This window comes from Prinia subflava, chromosome 2 (genome assembly GCF_021018805.1).
Source record: "Prinia subflava isolate CZ2003 ecotype Zambia chromosome 2, Cam_Psub_1.2, whole genome shotgun sequence".
NCBI lineage: Eukaryota > Metazoa > Chordata > Aves > Passeriformes > Cisticolidae > Prinia > Prinia subflava.
Genome location: NC_086248.1, coordinates 110,369,924 through 110,388,275, shown reverse-complemented (window position 1 = coordinate 110,388,275; position 18,352 = coordinate 110,369,924). Strand labels below are relative to the sequence as shown.

Below are 18,352 nucleotides of genomic sequence, written 5' to 3'. Positions count from 1 at the left end.
CCAGGGATGGTGACTCCACCACCTTCCCGGGCACACCATCCCAACACTTTATCACCCTTCCTGTAAAAAGCTTTTTCCCAATTCCCAGCAGCTGCACAGGGCAGGGGAGGAGGTGCTTAGCCATGGTGTGGTGGGGACAGGAGGATTCTGCTCTTCCCACAGGGGAGTGCTCCCCAGAAGCCAGGGCTGAGCAGGGAGCACCACTGGGAAGGGTGTCCTCTCCATCTGCTCCTCCTGCCTTGCAGATGGTGGGGTTATGGACAGAGCAGATGGGGGAATGCACATTGGGAGGTGCAGATGGAGAGGTGCAGATGGGACCAGATGCAGATGGGGCAGGTGCAGAAAGCCCCCGTGTTCCCCTCCACAAAGGGGCAGGGGAAGGAGGGATGGCTGCACAACTTCCCACTTTTTGGGAGACAGCCCCAGGCCCCTGTTTCCCCTCTGTGGTTTTTATATCATAACATGCCAGGGGTTTGGTGCATCTGAAGCACACCCAAACACCCTCAAACCCAACTGAGAATGCTGTCTGGCGTTTCCCATGCGTTTAGCCCCATTCCAGATCCCTGGAGGGGATGGAACAGCTCCTTCCTGGGGCTGGGCATTCAGCCTAGACATCATCTTTGCTCAATTCCTTCACTGAGGGTGATATTCACCCTGAGCAAAAGGCCAGCACATGACCAGTGCACCACTTTAGTCCCACTTAAGCACTATTTTTAGGGTGTAAGTGGGGGAGGAGGCCAGCAGGGAGGGAGCATAGCAAAAGCAGGTGCTGGTCCTATATGCAGGGTTGGATTTTCACCCCTGTTGCCTACCAAGCTGTAGGCTACAATAAATAGGGGAGGTACTTGGTTTGCCGAGCACATCGCACGCAGGGGATTTTGGTCCTTGCAGAATAAAATATCTGCTTGTTTTCAGATGTATCTGTTGCTGCTTTTGTTGCAGTAAACAGATTAAATGAGAAAAGGTCAAGATGCAATTTGAATCTGTGTAAGAACACAACAAATACTTTTCTCAGTAATCAGATACAGTAAATACAAGTACTTATTTGCTTGTAAATGTTAAAACATTCACAAATTATCCTCTCAACTTCAGGAATAAGGACTTAACCATCAGATTTTGGAGAAATTTTGCTTTCCTCCTCTATGTGGTTCTAGAATATATATACAGTTGTTATTTAAACACTGTTTTGTTAATGGGAATACATGCAAAAGCAGGAAAAAATAGGAATATGAAAGAATATACTTTTTGGGTTTGACAAATAAATACTGTCTGATGTTCCAGAGAATAAGGCAGTAGGTGTTTGCAGTATGAAAATCATCCCCCTCCAAGAAAACGCCCTCAAAACACCAAGAAATTTATTTTTAAAAAAGGTATCTTGCTGGGTGAATTGTTACATCTTTTGAGCAGTTCAGAACGTGTGTGGTAAATTAGCTGTTCTAAACCTACCATGTGCCGGATTTCTCAAGCAGATTTTTGCATTTATGTTTTCACTAAGTCTTAGCTAATTGTTATGCCTTTCACCTTGAATGCCAATTGTAATAATAATATTACATCTGTAGCCTATTTCTCTGTTCTTAAATTACAGCAATCAGGAATACTCACTAGGTAAAATCCTGTGTAGTTACTCATAAGAAAATATTGAAATCAGATGAAAAAATAATGTTTAGCTTGCATATTGCCTTAGACAGCCCTGGAGAGCTGCCAGGCAGTCAAGGTATTATTAGAAAAGCTGAGCAAATAGCTTACAGGGGGAAGAGCTGTGAATGTAGAGCCATCAGGTACTGTCGGATCACCGGGATTTAGGCTGGAATTTCCTTTTTTTTTTTAGTTCAGTAAAGCCATTTAAAAGTACAGCACGGTGGTTCAAACGTGGGGTTTGGGCTTGGTGAGTGGATTTAAGGAGTAGTGGTGCAGTTTTGCCATGGGTGTTTTTCCAAAGGGGTCAGGTGCTCAAAGGGGGTGAGTAAAGGAGAAATGCTCCCCTTGGCCTCCAGGACTTGAGGTGGAGGAAAAAATGGAGACCTAACAGACCCTGAGTCTCTTGTTCAGAGCAGACTGGTCAGTCCCCACACCCTCCCAAAAAGCCCCCAAACAAGGGTCATCCCATTCAGGAGCACCAAGATGCTTCTAACCATTGCTCTGAGAGTCCCTGGATCCAGACTGGGAAAAAACAGCAAAGGAAACACCATTTATTTCAAAAGCAAATGTGAAATCCTTTTGCCCAAGCTAACAGACACCCTGATCACTGAGAAAAAAAATCTCCAGAATCTGATATTATTTTAGTCGCATAGATGCTTTTTTGAGAGGAAATAAGGTTGGTTCCCACTGCAGAGCATCAGACTGTGCAAACAGAGTTTACCTGCCAATAGTCCTGACTAGCAAAAGGTTAATATGCAGCCAAGAAAAAAAACCTCTTTTCCCTCTTCTGGGATGGTCTTGTAGGCAACAAACTTTTTTTTTTTTTAGTTGGTGCATTAATGTTCTGTAACAAATGTGATGTCAGGTGCCAGGGAAATAAGATGAAATAACACTGTGCAAACACTTGCCTCTTGCTCCTTTCTCCTCTCCTGCTCTAGCTTTGCTGTGCAGGATCAGGGTAGGGCTCAGAATGCTTTGCTTGCTTCTTCTCATTTAAAAATACTGAGATTCAGGAGTGCACCATCTCAAAACAAGAGTTTGGCTTTAAAAAAATGCCCATTCAGGACACGAGTGTGTTGTGGAAATGCTGCATTGGAAGCAAGGGGAGAGCTGTACACTGTAAATACAGTTCACAGGTCTTGGAGTTTTTTTAGAGCAAGAGATATCCTTGATATATATTTAAAAAAAAATTTACATGCCCTCAACATATGAAAAAAAAATACAGAAGGGGAGAGTAATGGCTTGTCACTGCTTTGCAAGGCAGGCTTTGGTCTATTTTTGTCACAGCTATCTGAAGTGTGTTTACATACAGTTTGCCTTTCTGGTATTTTGTGCTTGCACAGACCTGATCTCCACCTATTTTGTGTCAACAGTTGCTGAGATTGGTGTAGAGTGATTAACCATCACGAGCTGAAACGCCAGCATGTGGGGAAAGGTGCCCTCAGAGACCCTCTCTTGCACCTAAATCAGGCTCTTCCTGCAGGCTGCCCCTGCCTAAAACAAACTGCCTACTTCAAAACTCAGCCTGAAAGAGTAAAAAAAACGGGGCAAATGTTGCCTTTTTCGTGGTTAAATCAATTTTCTCTCCTCAGAAATGGACACAGCCAGAGGGGCAGGGTGAGGACACGTTTTCCAGGGCGTGTGTTTTGCCCTGCCTGCCCTGGAATGATTTTGGTGGAAGTGATGCATGGCTGGCCACACCAGCCTTAGCACCAACCAGGGTTCTGCCTTTCCTTTGGCTTTTCAAAAATAAAAGAAATGGCAGCAGATGCTGACAGTATATTGCTTCCACAGTTATTCAATGAAATCTAGGTCGTGTAACAGTTTCATGGGTTATTTTTTTTCCTTGCCCAGGCACTGTAGTCCTTGTGTCTTTTTTGGCTGAGGATAAAGCTCAACACCAATAGCTGCTTTGAATTCAGATTTATTCCAGAGATGTCTGACTTCCCACCTGGTGGTTTGTACCATCTGGGGGCTGATCCCTCAGCCTTCTCTGTCCTCTGGTCTCACAAATTCTTTTAATCTTTGACATTCCTCCGACTTCCCTGTGTGTGTTTTGTTGGTGTTGTTTTCTGAGGGTGTCTCTTCTTCTGCCCTGAATATAATGCTGTCAGTAGTAGGATTATAAGCAAAATGAATCACTTCACTTAATGGGAAATTATGTTTAGATAAAGTAGATTACAAAGTAGGCTATTAGTAGTGGTTAGAAAGCAATGTTTTGAAGTGGGATGTCTTGGGGCACGGAGAGTTTGTTCAGAAGTGTGGGGTTGTTTTTCAGGTTGGCTGTGACTCAGAGTTGTATCTTTTGTGGTTTCTGGGGAGAGGGAAAAAAAAAAAAGAAGAAAGAATTCAAACCAGTTTTTCAGGTGCCCACATCACACAAAATACATCAATGTGCCTGTATTTGTTGTCTTGATTGTGGTGGGGAAGACACAACCACAGGAATAAAGCTTCCCTCAACACCCCAAACCAGAGTTTGGGGTATAGACCAGAATGATGTCAAAGCCTATTTCATGTGCAAAACACAGGTTCCATATAGGATTTCAGTATATTTTCTCTCTGGGGGCCCTGAGAGTGTTTTCTCCTAAAGACACCTGCCCAGAGTTTGGGTTTGGCCACCCTGGGCTTGCTTCTCCTTTTCTTGCAGGCTGCAGGAGCTGGGGTGGGGTGACTGGGTGTGGTTTTATTCCATACTCCTTCACTGCATTTTGGGGATGAGGAGGGTGAAGGGATTCATCCAGGAGCACAGCCAGGTCCTTTCTCACACCCTTCAGTGAGAGGGACCACATTTAAACCAGCAGCCAGATGTGGGAGCAGCCTCTCTTCTTTTGCTTGGGCTGGAGGGCAAAGCACACCTTCCAACCCCTGTGCTGTGTGTGGGGTGGGGAGGGATGGGACAGAGGAAAACCTGTTTGGACAAGGCTCACAGTCTGCTGTATGGAAAAACCTCGGACCTCAAGGAGGACCCCCTGTGTCTAGAACACTTGCATGGCATGAGAAAGCTCAGAGATCATGCAGGCACTTCTCACAAGCTCTATGTTCCCTAAAGAGGAGGTTATGCTGAGTAGATAGAGGATTAAATTGCTGAAATAGGGAGGAATGTTTTCAAAGGAATAGCCAGTATTTTATGTCAGCTCTCACCCATTCCCAGCTCAATCCCTGCCATCAGATGGAGCTCGGTTTGTTGGTTTGCTGTGATCTGCTGAAGAAGAGCTGCTGGGTTGCACTGCTGGGTTGCACTGCTGGTGTGCACCAGGTCAGGACCCACATTACTGAGTCCAGAGAAGCTCTCCTGAAGGATCAGGTGGGAAGTTGATGTTCAGAGCTGTGCAAAAACACCGAGCTGGGAGGTGAGCATCTCAGCCTGGGCTGCTCTCAAAGCTCTCAGAGCCTCTGCTCCGAGTGTTTTTGTGGGGGGCAGGATTTTGTTGTGCACCCAGCCAGAGTGCTTTGGGGGGGCCAGTGCTGTCCCAGGCAGGAGGCAGAGCAGCCCCAGCGCTGCTGTGCTGCACGAATCCTTGCCATATTCCTTAAAGGCTAATTGTGGCACACGGAGATCAGCGGAGTACAGCTGCGCTGGGATTTAGGAGCGGGGAAGAGACGGGAGGTCAGCTCCGCTGGCGCTCTGCCATGTCAAGATTTCCCCTTACATCATCTGGCTGCTGAGGGCGAGTTTACATCTGCCTTGCACCCCCAGGGAGTTGTGGTGTCAGGGAATGAGGTTGCTGAGAGTTCTCCCCAGTGCAGCCAAGACCTGCAATGCTGCTCTGACTCCCTGGCATCGCCGGGGAGACGCCTGGATGCTGGGTCTGGATTTTCACTGGGAGTGTTCCGTGCTGGCTGAGCTTTTCTGAGGGGAATATATGGATGGGAGGGGAGGAGGAGGACAGCATATGAGAAAGGCCAGCAGCATCTCACCTGTGATATAGTACAGCACAGGAGATGGGCAGAGCAGGAAGGCCTATCTCCAGGGATCCCTTCCCCGGGCACGATGGCTCTTCATTCCTCCCCGGCAAGCCCCTTCCATAATTTTCATTCTGAACCAGTCAAATAAATAGAAATAGGCCTTAGCTCCGTCCTCCTGGGGAACAGGCAGAATTTACAAGACCAGAATTATTTGCTGCCCAGCTTTCTTCTGGAAAGACCCCCTCAAGCAGCCACAGCCACGAGCCCTGCAGAGAGATGGAGCTAAGGGAGCTTTGGGGCCAAGAGAGAAGCAGGGCCAGGAGCTTGAGGGTCCCAGCTCAATAGAGAGCCACCAAGCATCCCTTCTGTGTCCAGAGGACAGGCCACCACCAGGCTCACTGCTACCCCAAGGCACCCGTAGGACAAGGCAGGGTGGCTTTAAATGGACAGATTGTAGGGGTGGATTAGGAAGTTCTTCCCAGCAAGGGTGCTGGGGCGCTGTAAGAGTTGCCAAACTCCCAAGCTCAAGGGCTGGGGAGAAGGGGAGGTGGCCAAAGGCAGAGCTGGTGCGTGCTGGGCCAGCCCAAATGTAGGGCATAGCCAGCTCTCTTACGAGGAGCACATACCTGATCTCATCTCTCTGCTTTCTATTTTTGCCCTGGATGTGCTCGCTGCATTAGCAGGCTTGGCTTGGGGAGAGATTCGATAGCACTCTCCTGCTTGGGAGCAACTTTTCTGAATGCACAACATGAATCCATTGGTGGGGTCACATAGTAATGCTTGAAGTCAGGAGCTATTTTTAAAACCAAATTGCAGAACCGCACATGGCTTTCATTAGTGCTTTACATCAAATTTGTCAGCTAATTAGTGGTTTTTCATCACTAGTTTTTGCGTGGTATTTTATTTAATTCGCTCTCCAGCATTGTCTTGCGACAGCCCTCAGCCCTGAACGCAGTCCTTGGCACTGGGGCCGTGCCAGCAGAGGAGGGAGGAAGAGGAGAGCTTGCAGGGGATCCCTGTGATGCTCCTGATGGATGGGCTGCCTGCGTTTGGAGTGTATTCCAATATTACGTGTCTGGAGTGGGCGGCGAGCAGCCCTTGTACTCTCTTCCCTCCCTACCTCCATTCAGTGTTGTAAATGATGTATTGCAGGCCTGAACTGTCTTTGGTGAGGAGGAGGAGGAGGAGAGACCAAGAAAAGTTGCCAAACATGATTTCATGAGGTTTGACTCTAAACTGAACAAAGTTTCTTGAGTGTCTTGGGTTATTTTTTTTTTTCTTTACAAATAAAGGGAGTACAGAGAGCATGGGTTGCTAATGACTGGTAGTTACGGGTCATTAAGCTCACTAACTGACTTCAGGATCAGAACTTTCTAATAACAGCACTAAGCACTCTTTTAACATTTATTTCTCATTTTAGGGATGGGGAGATGTGATTACCATTCGAAAGTCTGCAGTTATTTTTTCTGTTCGTAATTACAGAGGCAGCTTGCTATTTTCAAGGCTGTTTTTAAAACATTTGAAAGTGTTCGGTCAAATAATTTCTGTGTTGGTATGGGTTTTTTTCTTTTCTTTAACTGACTCTTTTGAAAATCTCTGGAAAACAAACACAGAGAAAAAAAATGAAAATGTGTTAAAATAAGGAATAAAGCAGTTACTGAAGTGTAATAATCTTGGTTTATAGCACACTTTCCATTTAAATTGGTTTTATTAGAGATAAACCTGTTAAGCATTGAGGAATTAAGTGCTGAATGGAGAATGTTGTTTTGCTGCTGTGGAAGTGAAGGATCCCACTATGCAGAAAAATGCACAACTGGTTTTACAAGTGAATTATTTGCCAGTTTGAAGTGCTGCGTTTACTTTGGCATCTGTTATAAAAATGATGATTTGTTTGTTGTCAAGAGGGATACTGTTTTTCTTCAGAGGGGCATGAGAGGTTTTAGCACTGGGGTTTGTAGGTAATGGGAGCTTTCTCATTCTCCTTACGCCTGGCTTGCTAGAAGGAGCTCAAGGAGAAAATGAGGCAGAGAGATTTTCGGGAATTTCTTGGCTCTGCTAGAGAAACACAGACTTGTGGCGTGCAGCGCTTCGCGACAACACTGAGAGGGAGCAGCCTGTGGCTCCAAGTAGCAGAAGTCAGTAATGGTGTGAAACTCTCCTCATTTCAGGGGGCTGGGGGGCAGAGAAAAACCCAACAGACCGCAAAGTCTCAGCATCTCCTTTCAGACAGCCGGCCCTGGAAAATTTCATTCAAGGGCTGCAAATTGGAAGTCCCCACAAACGCTCTGTCGATTCTTGAGCAAAGGTGACTTTGGAAATTCGTGACAGCAGAGGAAGGTCTTGTTTTATTCACTCAACAGAAGTGAAATACAAGGGGAAGGGAGAAAGAACAGATCTGTGCGGAAAATGTCACTTGGGCTGTAACCTGAGCCCTGGCGAGCTGTGCCTTTCGGAGGGCTTGGTGACCCTCTGAAAATCCTTGCTCTCTGGCTGCTATTATTGTAGCCAATTTCCAACTAAAATAAGTCTTTTGTCATCACCAGCCATGCAGCCCCTCGCTGAGAAGAAACAAAACTTGTGCGTGGCAGCCAGGGCGGCCGAGCTGAAGGTCAGAGAGCAGCGGCAGATTGCTGCATCCCCGGGGCTGGGGCTGCAGCTCACCCGTGGGACCAGCCGTGCCCCAGCCAGGCAGTGTGCCCGTGACCTCTGCAGACAGACCCCAGGGCCAGGAGCCTAAGAGAAAACATCCTAGTAAAATGCAAATGGGAGAAAAGAGGGTTTCCTCCTCCTCTTTAGGGTTGCGCAGGTGGAATTGTGGGGTTTTTCTTGCTTTTTTGGTGGAAAGTGCAATCCCGTGCGTCTGAAAAGAACAAGGAAAAGTTGACTTGAAAAAACTGGGAAATACTTCAAACTTCTGTGTTTGCCCAACTGTTCAAATGTTTACTACATGCCAGAGGCTTCTCCTTACAAAACAAAACAAAAAAAAGAAAAAAAATAAAAAGGAAGGGAAAAAAAAATAAGGCAGCCCAAGGCATCACTTTCCTGAGTGCAACTTGTACACTGATGGATATTATGTTGTTGTGCCACTATTGATCCAACTCTTTTGAGGCAAAAAACTCAAGCCAAAAATTCCCCCCTTTCTCATCAGAGCAAAAATATCACAACTCAGAGCATTGGTGTGGGAAAAATACTTCCTGCAAGCCATTGAGCCTAATTGGTCTTTACTCACATGAGTAAGGCTATCTTAAGTTTTATGCTAAGTTGTATTTTGATAATACTCCCTTTCAGTAGTAGTTAGTGTGCAAATGTCTTTTTTAGGTCCTGATTTCCCTGATTTTTTAAAGATTAGAGTGATTTAGAGTGTCTTTTTCTTAAGATAGGTGAATATGAGTATTTGGGAGAAGGGGAAGGGAGATTATTCCTGTTAGCTTTTCTGTTCCGTCGTTTTTGCTGATGTTCAAATCAGTCTGGCACTTTGGAAATTCAAAGAGTGATCAAAAGATCCTGTCCCTTCTCTCAAAGAAAAAAAACTGAGAGCATGAAGAAATTAACCACATGCCCGTATATTTCTGCAGCAACAGCTAATTCTCAGTTTGGCTTGCAGAGAGTTCTCAAATGTGATTTATAAACATCACAGCCTGCATTGTGCTCTCTCAAGGCAAGCTACGTTAATTGTTTTAATCTGAGAAGTTCTTACGAATTCCAGGTTTGGGATGCAGGAAGAAACTTGAAAGTGAATACTTTCTTCTTTTTCTTTTTTTTTTTTTTTCCCTTTTTTTTTTAAATGCGTAGTGGTTTGGAGTCTACTATAATGCAAAGTAAAGCGTTGTGTTACAAAGGCAGGGAGGATGGGACAGAAGGTTAAAGGGCATCCTGGAAACAAACAGCTGGACCAGTTTATTTAAACAGATACAAGGATGGGGAGCTGACCTCCGTTTGACTTCTAGTGGGAGGAGCGAGAATGTCATTTTATTACTTTGCCCAGAAGGAAAATGTTCTTGTGTCTGAATTCCCCCCAAAGACATCCAAACACTGAGCTGTTTGGCAGAATTGCTACTTACAGAAAACACTTACACGGAGGCGTAGGAAGAAGATAACTGTTAAGTACCTGTGTGTAAAATGTTCTTAAAGCAGACATCCCAAAAGATAGCGTGGGGCAAACAGGTGAGATTATGTTTTGCCATAGGCACATCTTGTGGGTAATTATGGGTAAGCTCTAGTACATGGTTTATTCTAATGCATTAGTATATATATAGAGTACAGTTTATTGTTTTGAGGCGCTCACCCTTCATCTTAAAAGTGCTTGTAAAAGGAGGAGGAGGAAGAAAAAGTCGTGAAGTTGAGGTTGCTCAGCATTTGTTTGGGGTAAAAGTTATTTTGGTGACCAGTCACTCTCACAGCCACCCCTCTCCTCCTGCCACACTACCAGGTCCTAGCAGTGGGGCAGGAGAAGGATGAGCCTTGCCAGACTGACAAAAAAGAAAGGGCCGAGGCACCAGGGTTTTGTGGTGGTGTTTTACTTCGAGGAGTTACTGTGAAAATTGCTTTCTGCAAATGCAGATTACAGATATTAAACAATTTTCTAATTGGTCATGGAGCTAAGGCAGCTAATGGGGGAAAAAAGCAGGGTTTTTTTTTTTAATTGCTTATTTCACTTGGTGTTTGTGCTACACCTGTGCTTATAATGAGAAAGGAGAATTAGTCTAACCTTCTGCTCACATGATTCTAATTTTCATGGTTTGTACAAGATAATGATAAACTGATTTGCAACACTGTTTGCTCGAGTCGAGAGGGGGTGTTTATTGGAAATGTGTAGAAAAATTGATCCAGTACTGTTGCTGACAAAACATGACCTAGTTCAGGTGTAAGGTTTGCAGACTGGCACCTGGGTTTGGTGCCTTTGAGCCCGTTTCCCTCAAGGCAGGTTTGATAAAGACTCAACATCTTGATTAATTTTTGCAGGAGTTTGGGTAAAGGGTGTCAGTGGGGAATGGGAGATAGGAGGAGTCTGAAGTCACTGTGCTGGTCTTTGATGAAGGCAAAAGAAACAGCATGGGGCAGTGGTTTGCTATTCTTCTCCCCTCTGGTGTAGGCGAATGGGTGGGCAGAGCTGATTCCCATGGAAAGATCCTGGTGGCTTTATCTCAGTGGTAGGAGAGCTCCTGCTAAGCCACCCCGAGCAAAGGCAATGAAAACAAGCATCAAGTATTCCTTTGTGGACTCTCCTATCCCATTTTACAAGTGCGCTGTGACTTAGCCCACATTCACACTTCTTCCTTTACTAGTAAATATTCTGGCATACGTATTTTCATTATTCCCTTTTCTCTCTCACAAAGAGCTCAAAGTCTGGTCATGTAGCTTTGTCGTGGCTAAGTCTCAGTGGAGGTTTTTTCCAAATGGATTTTAAGTAAACTTTCTGCTGAGTGAAATCTCGAGAGAGATTCTTCAAATGGTCTTCATTCAGACAGGTTCCCAGCCACGGTTCCCAGCCCCCTGATTTCAGCACTGTGGTGAGACCAGAGTACTTCTGATCTATCTCCTTCTTCTATTTTGCTCCAAATTATTTTGAATATTTCCAAATAAGCATTGCAGGACTAACAGAGGCGAAGAGCTACAGAAACGCAAGGAGTGGGGTTGCAGATAGCTATTTTTAAAAATGACTGGACCTCCTATTTTTTTTTTTTTTTTTTGTTATTTCCAAAGATCTTTTCATTGTTCAGGGGGGGAATTTTCAGTAGTCCAGTAATTACAGTTTAACAAGATGTTTGCTGTAAATGGTCAGGCCTAGCTGGAGAAAACAGGATTATAAATTCAATTACTGTAAAGCTATGACCTCGCCTTGACCCCCTCAGACTTTGCATAAAGAGAGGGAGGGGGGAAAAAGCCCACCAAGAAATGGCTAGGAGGAATGCATGGCTCTGAAGTCCCCAGCAGTGTGACTTAGTGGTGATAAAAGTCCAGACGTTCCCTCATTTGATGGGGTTCTGCCATCACAGTTCATTATCTTAATAGTGGGCATTAAAAGGGAATTAGGTTTGCAAGAGGTAGGGACAGGTTTTGATAAAGAAAAAAATTGGAAAAAGAAGTCAAAGGACATAAGGCAGAAATGACACTAATGAGGGGGGAGGTAGCAGATGCCCTCACGAGCATCTCGCCGGCTTCACACGTTTTTTGTTTTTTTGGTGCCCCATTCTGTATTGAGAAAAGCGTTGCTGGCATTGTTTCCTGAAAACTCGGCTAATTCCCCCATGAAAAGATGAAATGGAAGTGTCCGACTGTGGTAAAAAGCAGGCAAACATAAATCAGCTTGGAAACCCCAAGGTTGTGCTCTCAAAGGTCGTCAGGGTTAGAGGTTTAGCAGTATTTGCATCCCCATGCAGCCTGATGGAGAGCACCACGGTGGGGCAGGAGGGCTTGGGGATGGGTGGAAGACATCCCTTCCCTAACCATTTGCTTTCCTCTTTATTTTTTCTTGCAGGTTTATTAATGCTAGAAGAAGAATAGTTCAGCCCATGATAGACCAGTCCAATCGAGCAGGCAAGTCCCTAATAGTAACTGTATTCGGGTCACTCAGGAGAAAACCATCCTCAAGCCATTCACCAGGAGGTCCAGTACCTGGTAAATAAATGAAAAATGAATGCTGGGAGTGACTGGCAATTAAAATACAACCAGCTTTCTTTCATTATGTCTCTAATCGTTCTGGAAAAAAAAAAAAAAGACATTGAAAATTCAAAAAGGGAAACTAAAATGTTCCGTTCCGTGACCGAACTTTCTGTACACCAATTATTCTTGTATTTTTTTAGTAGTTGTTTGGAGTTTTCCTTCCCAGCTCTTTCTGCTCCTGTGACCACTCCCTGGTGCATGGCTTGGTGTGGAATTGCTGTAAACTTTATTACCTGTCAAAAGGGCAAAGGGGTCAGAATCACTTGTGGGACTCAGTAAAGTTCAAAGACATTCAATGAGGTAGAGCTTTATGTGCTTTAATAACCCAAGCCAGCTTACTTCTGAAGCTGGCTTTTAATGTACAGTGAAAACCTCCAGTTCAGGTAGTGGTACTTGTATAGGGTCCTTTTGTCCCTTGGCTCTTCTTTTGGGCTTGCTGAGCGTTTGCTGTTTATTTTGGGGGTATGTGTTTCTGGTTTTTTTTTAAAGACCTTAAGTTTCCACATGTTGGTTCTATTTGGGGTCTTGGCTCGCAGCTCTCTGCGGGTATTTACCATCAAGGATCATCACAGCCCGTTACTCCCAGTTGGTTTTGTTTTCCGAGTCTCGCTGCCAAACTCTCCAAATCCATCCTTGTCCAAGATGCCTTTGGGCCACACTTCCTCTTCAAGTACATTTGATTATTTGTCATTAGACGTAAATATCTGGCACGGATGTGTTCAGGTCCAGCCCTTTGAAGGCACAAGGGTGTAATTTAACACACTGAGATTTCAGTGTGACTATTCCAGCCATAAAATCCGGCTCCTCTACAGGTTTTTTGCATTGACGTCAGCAGCGGCAGCAGCTGGAGCCGGGGCTCCTCGCGTCTCAAGATTTCAGTTTGCTAACTTCATTTCCAAACCTGCACGAGAAAACTGAGCCCCAGCTAAGAACGCTTGTTAGCCCAGCCGCTAAATTCGCACCGTAGATGTTTCCCCCTCTTTTTAGCTAGCCCGTGGGTGGGGGGGACCGTGTCTCGATGCCGTGAGAAGAGGTGTTGGCTGTTGCTAAAGCAGAAATGTTCTGCACCTTTCCAGTAAGTCAAGGAACACCCTATAACCCCGACGGGCAGCCGATGGGAGGTTTCGTGATGGACGGCCAGCAGCACATGGGCATCCGAGCACCAGGTAAGCCCCGGGGACAGCACCGCCCGCCCACGGGTGGCCTGGGTCGTGCCACCACAGGTAAACACACCTCAGCCCTCTGCCTCAGCTGCCTGCCTTGCCTCGCCTGTCTTCTGCCTGCCTTCCACGCCGCTGAGGGAAACCAGGCATCTCCTCTCTCGAGCGGTCCTGGACCCTCTGCCGTGCTGTGTTTTTGGAAAGGGGCTTTTGGCGCTATCTGTTGACTTTGCTCATTTTCTGGCATCTTCTTGGATTTTTTCTCTCCCTCTAGGACCTATGAGTGGAATGGGCATGAATATGGGCATGGAGGGGCAGTGGCACTACATGTAACCTTCACCTAGGTAACCAATGGCAAAGCCAGGGGGAAGTAAGTACAAACGAGGTCTTTGTTCTCATTTCGTCCGAAGGGATATTTGTCTTCTCGCATTTCCCTATGTTCTCCCTGCCCATAGCCTCATGCTTGTTCCTTCCTTTCCATCCATCCATCCGTCCATCCTACGCCTGGGCTCCTTTGGGTTTTCTCTCCCTCTGGTTCAGCTCAAGCTTTCCGAGCTCCCAAACCCCCCGCGCGCGCTCGCGCGCCGTGCGCGGACGCCGCCGTACATCGACGCCGCCATACATTGATGCTATTATCCATCCCCGAGCACATGACAAAACAAGGAGCAGCCAGGGAGGTGGGGGAGCCCGTCGTCTTGGCAACAGACTGATTTGCAAAATGTAAGCGGTCTGCAGCAGCGCAGGGAGAGGAAAGAGCATGTCCCCAAAGTGTCATAAATCTGTCTAACCGCAGTTGATGCATGAGTTACATTTCTCCCGCTAACCTGGAAGACACCAAAAAAGCCAAACAGAGACTTCTCATGGGGTAGGGGAAAAAAAAAAAAAAAAAAAAATCCATGCAAAACCCAGCAGCTTCACTTAGTTTTATTTTGGAAAGCAATGGACGAAACTTTGATTTTTTTTTTTTTTCAAGTTTATTTCTCTTTGTCTGTCCGTCATAATGGGATTACGTGTGGCAAAGGAAAAAGAGAGAATACAAAATAGAGGTGTGCGCAGCAGGCTATGGAGCTTAGCCCAGGCTAATTGACTATATCCAAATTAAGTATGCCATCACTTGCAGTGTGACAAATGGATTTGACTTATTCAGTATACAAAAATAGAGATCATTAATGCAATCTTCAGTGGCAGGCCTCGCAAAGGAAGCCTAGAAAAACTGTCCCAGTTTTTTTTTTTCTTCCCCTCTTGTCTTTTTCTAGGGGAAAATACATTATACAAATTTTTGGGTTTTGTTTTTTGTTTTTTAATATTAAAGTGGTTTGAAACACCAAGACACTCGGTGCCATGTTTAAATGGTGCCTGATTCTGTTTCTCTTGCTCTCTTCTTGGAGTTAAAAGAGTTATTTCAGCATCTTTGTTGTGCCCCCAGCCTATATTAAGAGAGAGTTTGAAGTTACCCAGGGCAAGTGTATTTCGTAGTAGTCTTCTCTGAGCCCAAGTCAAAACTAAGTTTTAACAATTAGCTGTGAAAACATTCCTCTGAGCTTGGGAATGCAATAGCCTTATTACCTCATCATGAAAATTTCTAGCTTAGTTAATTTAAATATTGTTTCTTAGTTTCTGGGTCAATTAAATTTAAATGATGTATTTTATGCTTCGTGACCAATTAAATTAATAGGTTATTACAAAAAATATTATCATCTTTTTTGATTAAAGAGCTGTGAGTACAGTATATTTTATAAGCAATTTTCATTAGTTCAAAACTGTTCCTTTAGGCTAGATTAAGCAGCTATTCATTGCTGGAGCCTTGAGACCTGATTCCAAGGTGTTCGGCGCATTCACGGCGCGCTCTTACTTAGAACTAAAGCCAATTGAACCTACTTAGCAATAGCGTATGCCTTTCACCCTTGATGATTATGGAGCTTATAGCTCTCCGAAACAATACATCTGTCAGTTCCCATCAGCTACAGCAATCCAAGCAGAAGGCAGAGGCCCACAGAAAGCAGGAGGTTTTATTGTTTTAGGTCCAATTTTTTTCCTTATTGTTCTCCCAAACCCACTGAAATGTTCGGCTGGGTTGCGCGGCTGATTTTTTTTTTACAGCCAGAGGTGATCGGGGGGCGGGGGGAGGGTGTAAAGAAATAATTGATAACAGTTATCGATTATGTATATATTTTTAATGTGCCTAAAAATATGAGTTTGATTTACCAATTGTACTTAGTAATCCTATCAATTTCGGCTTCATATGAGGCCTTTGTTCGGTGATGTATCTCCTTTGAAGGGCACAAATATTTGGGACAGATTCATGGAGATCAGGCTCAAGAGCTAAATAAATAGCTGTTGATAAACCTTGACACCTCTTTAACCCATGGCTCCTCCCAAGCCCCTCGTTAGCTGCTGCAGATCCTCTGCCTTGTACTCCTGGTTTTACAAGCGGGGAGGTGGTGGGAGCGAGGCCGTGGGGGTGGAGCCCACCTGAGCGCCCTCCGTGTGATATCTCCAGGCTGCCTCCAGATCATGAGCATCTCATTCCTGACCATGACAGCAGAGTTTTATCTCCAAAAAACTCTGTATTTGGAAGGGGGGGAGGATGTTCTTGGGGGTGGTTTATTTTTTGACCTGGGGGCCATTGCTGTTGAGTCCGTCCGTAGAGCCCCGGTCCCGCGGGCGCAGGTGACTCCGCGCCCCGCCTCGGGCTGGAGCTCCCCGTGCCCGACACCGGCAGCCAGCCAGTGCCCACCTCTCACCTCCACCTCTCTCTCTCTCTCTCTGCCTTTCTTGCAGGGCTGCAAAGTATGCCAGGGGATTATGTGTCTCGGGGTAGTCCGATGGGTATGAGTATGGGACAGCCAAGCTACACGCCGCCCCAGATGCCCCCCCATCCCGCTCAGCTGCGCCATGGCCCCCCCATGCATACCTACATTCCTGGACACCCCCACCACCCAGCGATGATGATGCATGGAGGACCACCCCACCCTGGAATGCCCATGTCAGCGTCAAGCCCCACAATGCTTCATCCCGGCGAGCCGGCAGTGAGCGGACAAGTGATGGACATTCATGCTCAGTAGCTTAAGGGAAAACACACAGTTCCTCTGCAGAGGTGGTAGATTTCAAACATTGTCTTTTCTGCAATGACTATGGAGTTCTTGGTGTCAACTTTGGACCAAGGGACGTTCCAGTTCTTCACAGGGACCCTGAAAAGCAGGAAAACACCAACTGAAGTCAACTTCTGGGGACATGCTAAATACCTATATAAGACATTAAGAAAACAAAGAGTGAAATATTGTAAAATGCTATTATACTGTTATCCATATTACGTTGTTTCTTATAGATTTTTTAAAAAAAATGTGAAATTTTTCCACACTATGTGTGTTGTTTCCATAGCTCTTCACTTCCTCCAGAAGCCTCCTTACATTAAAAAAGAAGCCTTACACTTATCCTGCAAATGACAGAAAGGGCTTATTTGCAGGATTTTTAGAGCATTAAAATAACTATGTCAGGCAGAAGAATCTTTCTTCTATCCTAGGATTTCAGCCATGCGCACTCTCTCTCTCTCTCTCTCTCTCTCTCTCTCTCTCCCCCCCCTCACTCCTCCTCTGTCCGTCTTTCTTCCCTTTCTCTCCCTTTCTCCCCGTCTCTCTCCCTCTCTCTCTCTTTTAGCCTGGGGCGTGAATTTGCATGTCTAATTCATTTACTCACCATATTTGAATTGGCCTGAACAGATGTAAATCGGGAAGGATGGGAAAAACTGAAGTCATCAACAATGATTAATCAGCTGTTGCAGGCAGTGTCTTAAGGAGACTGGTAGGAGGAAGCATGGAAACGGAAAGGCAGTGTATTTGAAGCCTAATTGTCACATCAGAGCATCCTTGTCCCCATGCAGCAACCACCACCTTGTACATCACTTCCTGTTTTATGCAGCTCAAAACATGGACTGAAGATTTATTTTTAATATGTTGACTTTCTTTCTGGGCGAGACATCGGTCATGTGTGCATTTTTTTTTTTCCATAGTCCCATCATGGAGCATTTATGTATACATTGTAAATAAATTTTGTGCAAAAAGGACTGGAAAAATGATCTGTATTATTGCAATTTTTTGTAAAAGTAGCAGTTTGGTATGAGTTGGCATGCATACAGATTTACTAAGTGGGATAAGCTAATTATACTTTTGTTGTGGTTAAACAAATGCTTGTTGATAGCCTTTTTCTATCAAGAAACCAAGGAGCTAATTATTATTAATAATAATCATTGCACACTGAGTCTTAGAGTTTCTGATTGAAACAGTTTGGATTGTATAATAACTCAAAGCCCAGTTGTAGTAGTTTGAGTGCAGTAATGAAATCTGAATCTAAAATAAAAACAAATTATTTTTTGTCATGGTGACTCCACTGCTTGCAAAATTTGTTTCCTGTCCCCATGCAGTATTTGTAGCCATTCTATCCCAGACTGAGAGCCGAGCAGCTACAAAATTCAGCTGGATCTGGAGATGTTACCTATCATTCGCTATTTAAATATCAGCTTCGTATTTAAAGAATGTAAAAGTAATGCTGCACCGCATAAAGAAACTTTCTCGGAACTTGCACTTGTAAATTGTCAGGATGGGAACTGTTGCCTGTTAATAAATGTAATATCTTAGGGCATTATTGGACAGAAATTTGTAAATAGTGTTACCCCCTCTCCCTCCCAAATTATAGTCTGATACACAGTTCAAATTCTTGAGTTTCTTGCTGGAATTGAGCATACTAAGGAAGGAGGAAAATAAAACTTGGCAAACACTGCCTGGGCGATGCAAATCTGTGAGGGGACGAGGTGCTGCTCTGTGAAGGGACCCTCATTAACCAATTTCTGGAGCTTTCTGCACCGCAGCCAGCTTTGGAAGGAGCCCCCGCCAGCCTGTGCAGCCTGCGAGACCTCCTTTGCCTTGAGTCAAACCCAGCTATGGAAGGAAAAAAAAAAACAGCGATTCCCGGGGCTAGGAAAATGACAA

At 45.0% G+C, this 18,352-nt stretch overlaps 1 protein-coding gene across 6 annotated transcripts in view; it reads left to right on the top strand.

The window, feature by feature from the left end:
- MEIS1 (Meis homeobox 1) overlaps positions 1-17,742 on the top strand; it is a 108,110-nt gene extending 90,368 nt beyond the window's left edge. For 4 of the 6 annotated variants that reach the window (XM_063391567.1, XM_063391568.1, XM_063391566.1 and 1 more), the window contains exons 10-12: positions 12,023-12,081; positions 13,284-13,373; positions 16,149-17,742. In XM_063391567.1, the coding sequence (XP_063247637.1) occupies positions 12,023-12,081; positions 13,284-13,373; positions 16,149-16,432 (433 nt within the window). In that variant the 3' untranslated portion in view covers positions 16,433-17,742. Of the gene's footprint in view, positions 1-12,022; positions 12,082-13,283; positions 13,374-13,641; positions 13,738-16,148 lie in introns of all 6 variants that reach the window. The other 2 variants (XM_063391570.1, XM_063391569.1) reach the window with 1 other exon arrangement.
- The last annotated feature ends 610 nt before the right edge of the window (positions 17,743-18,352 follow it).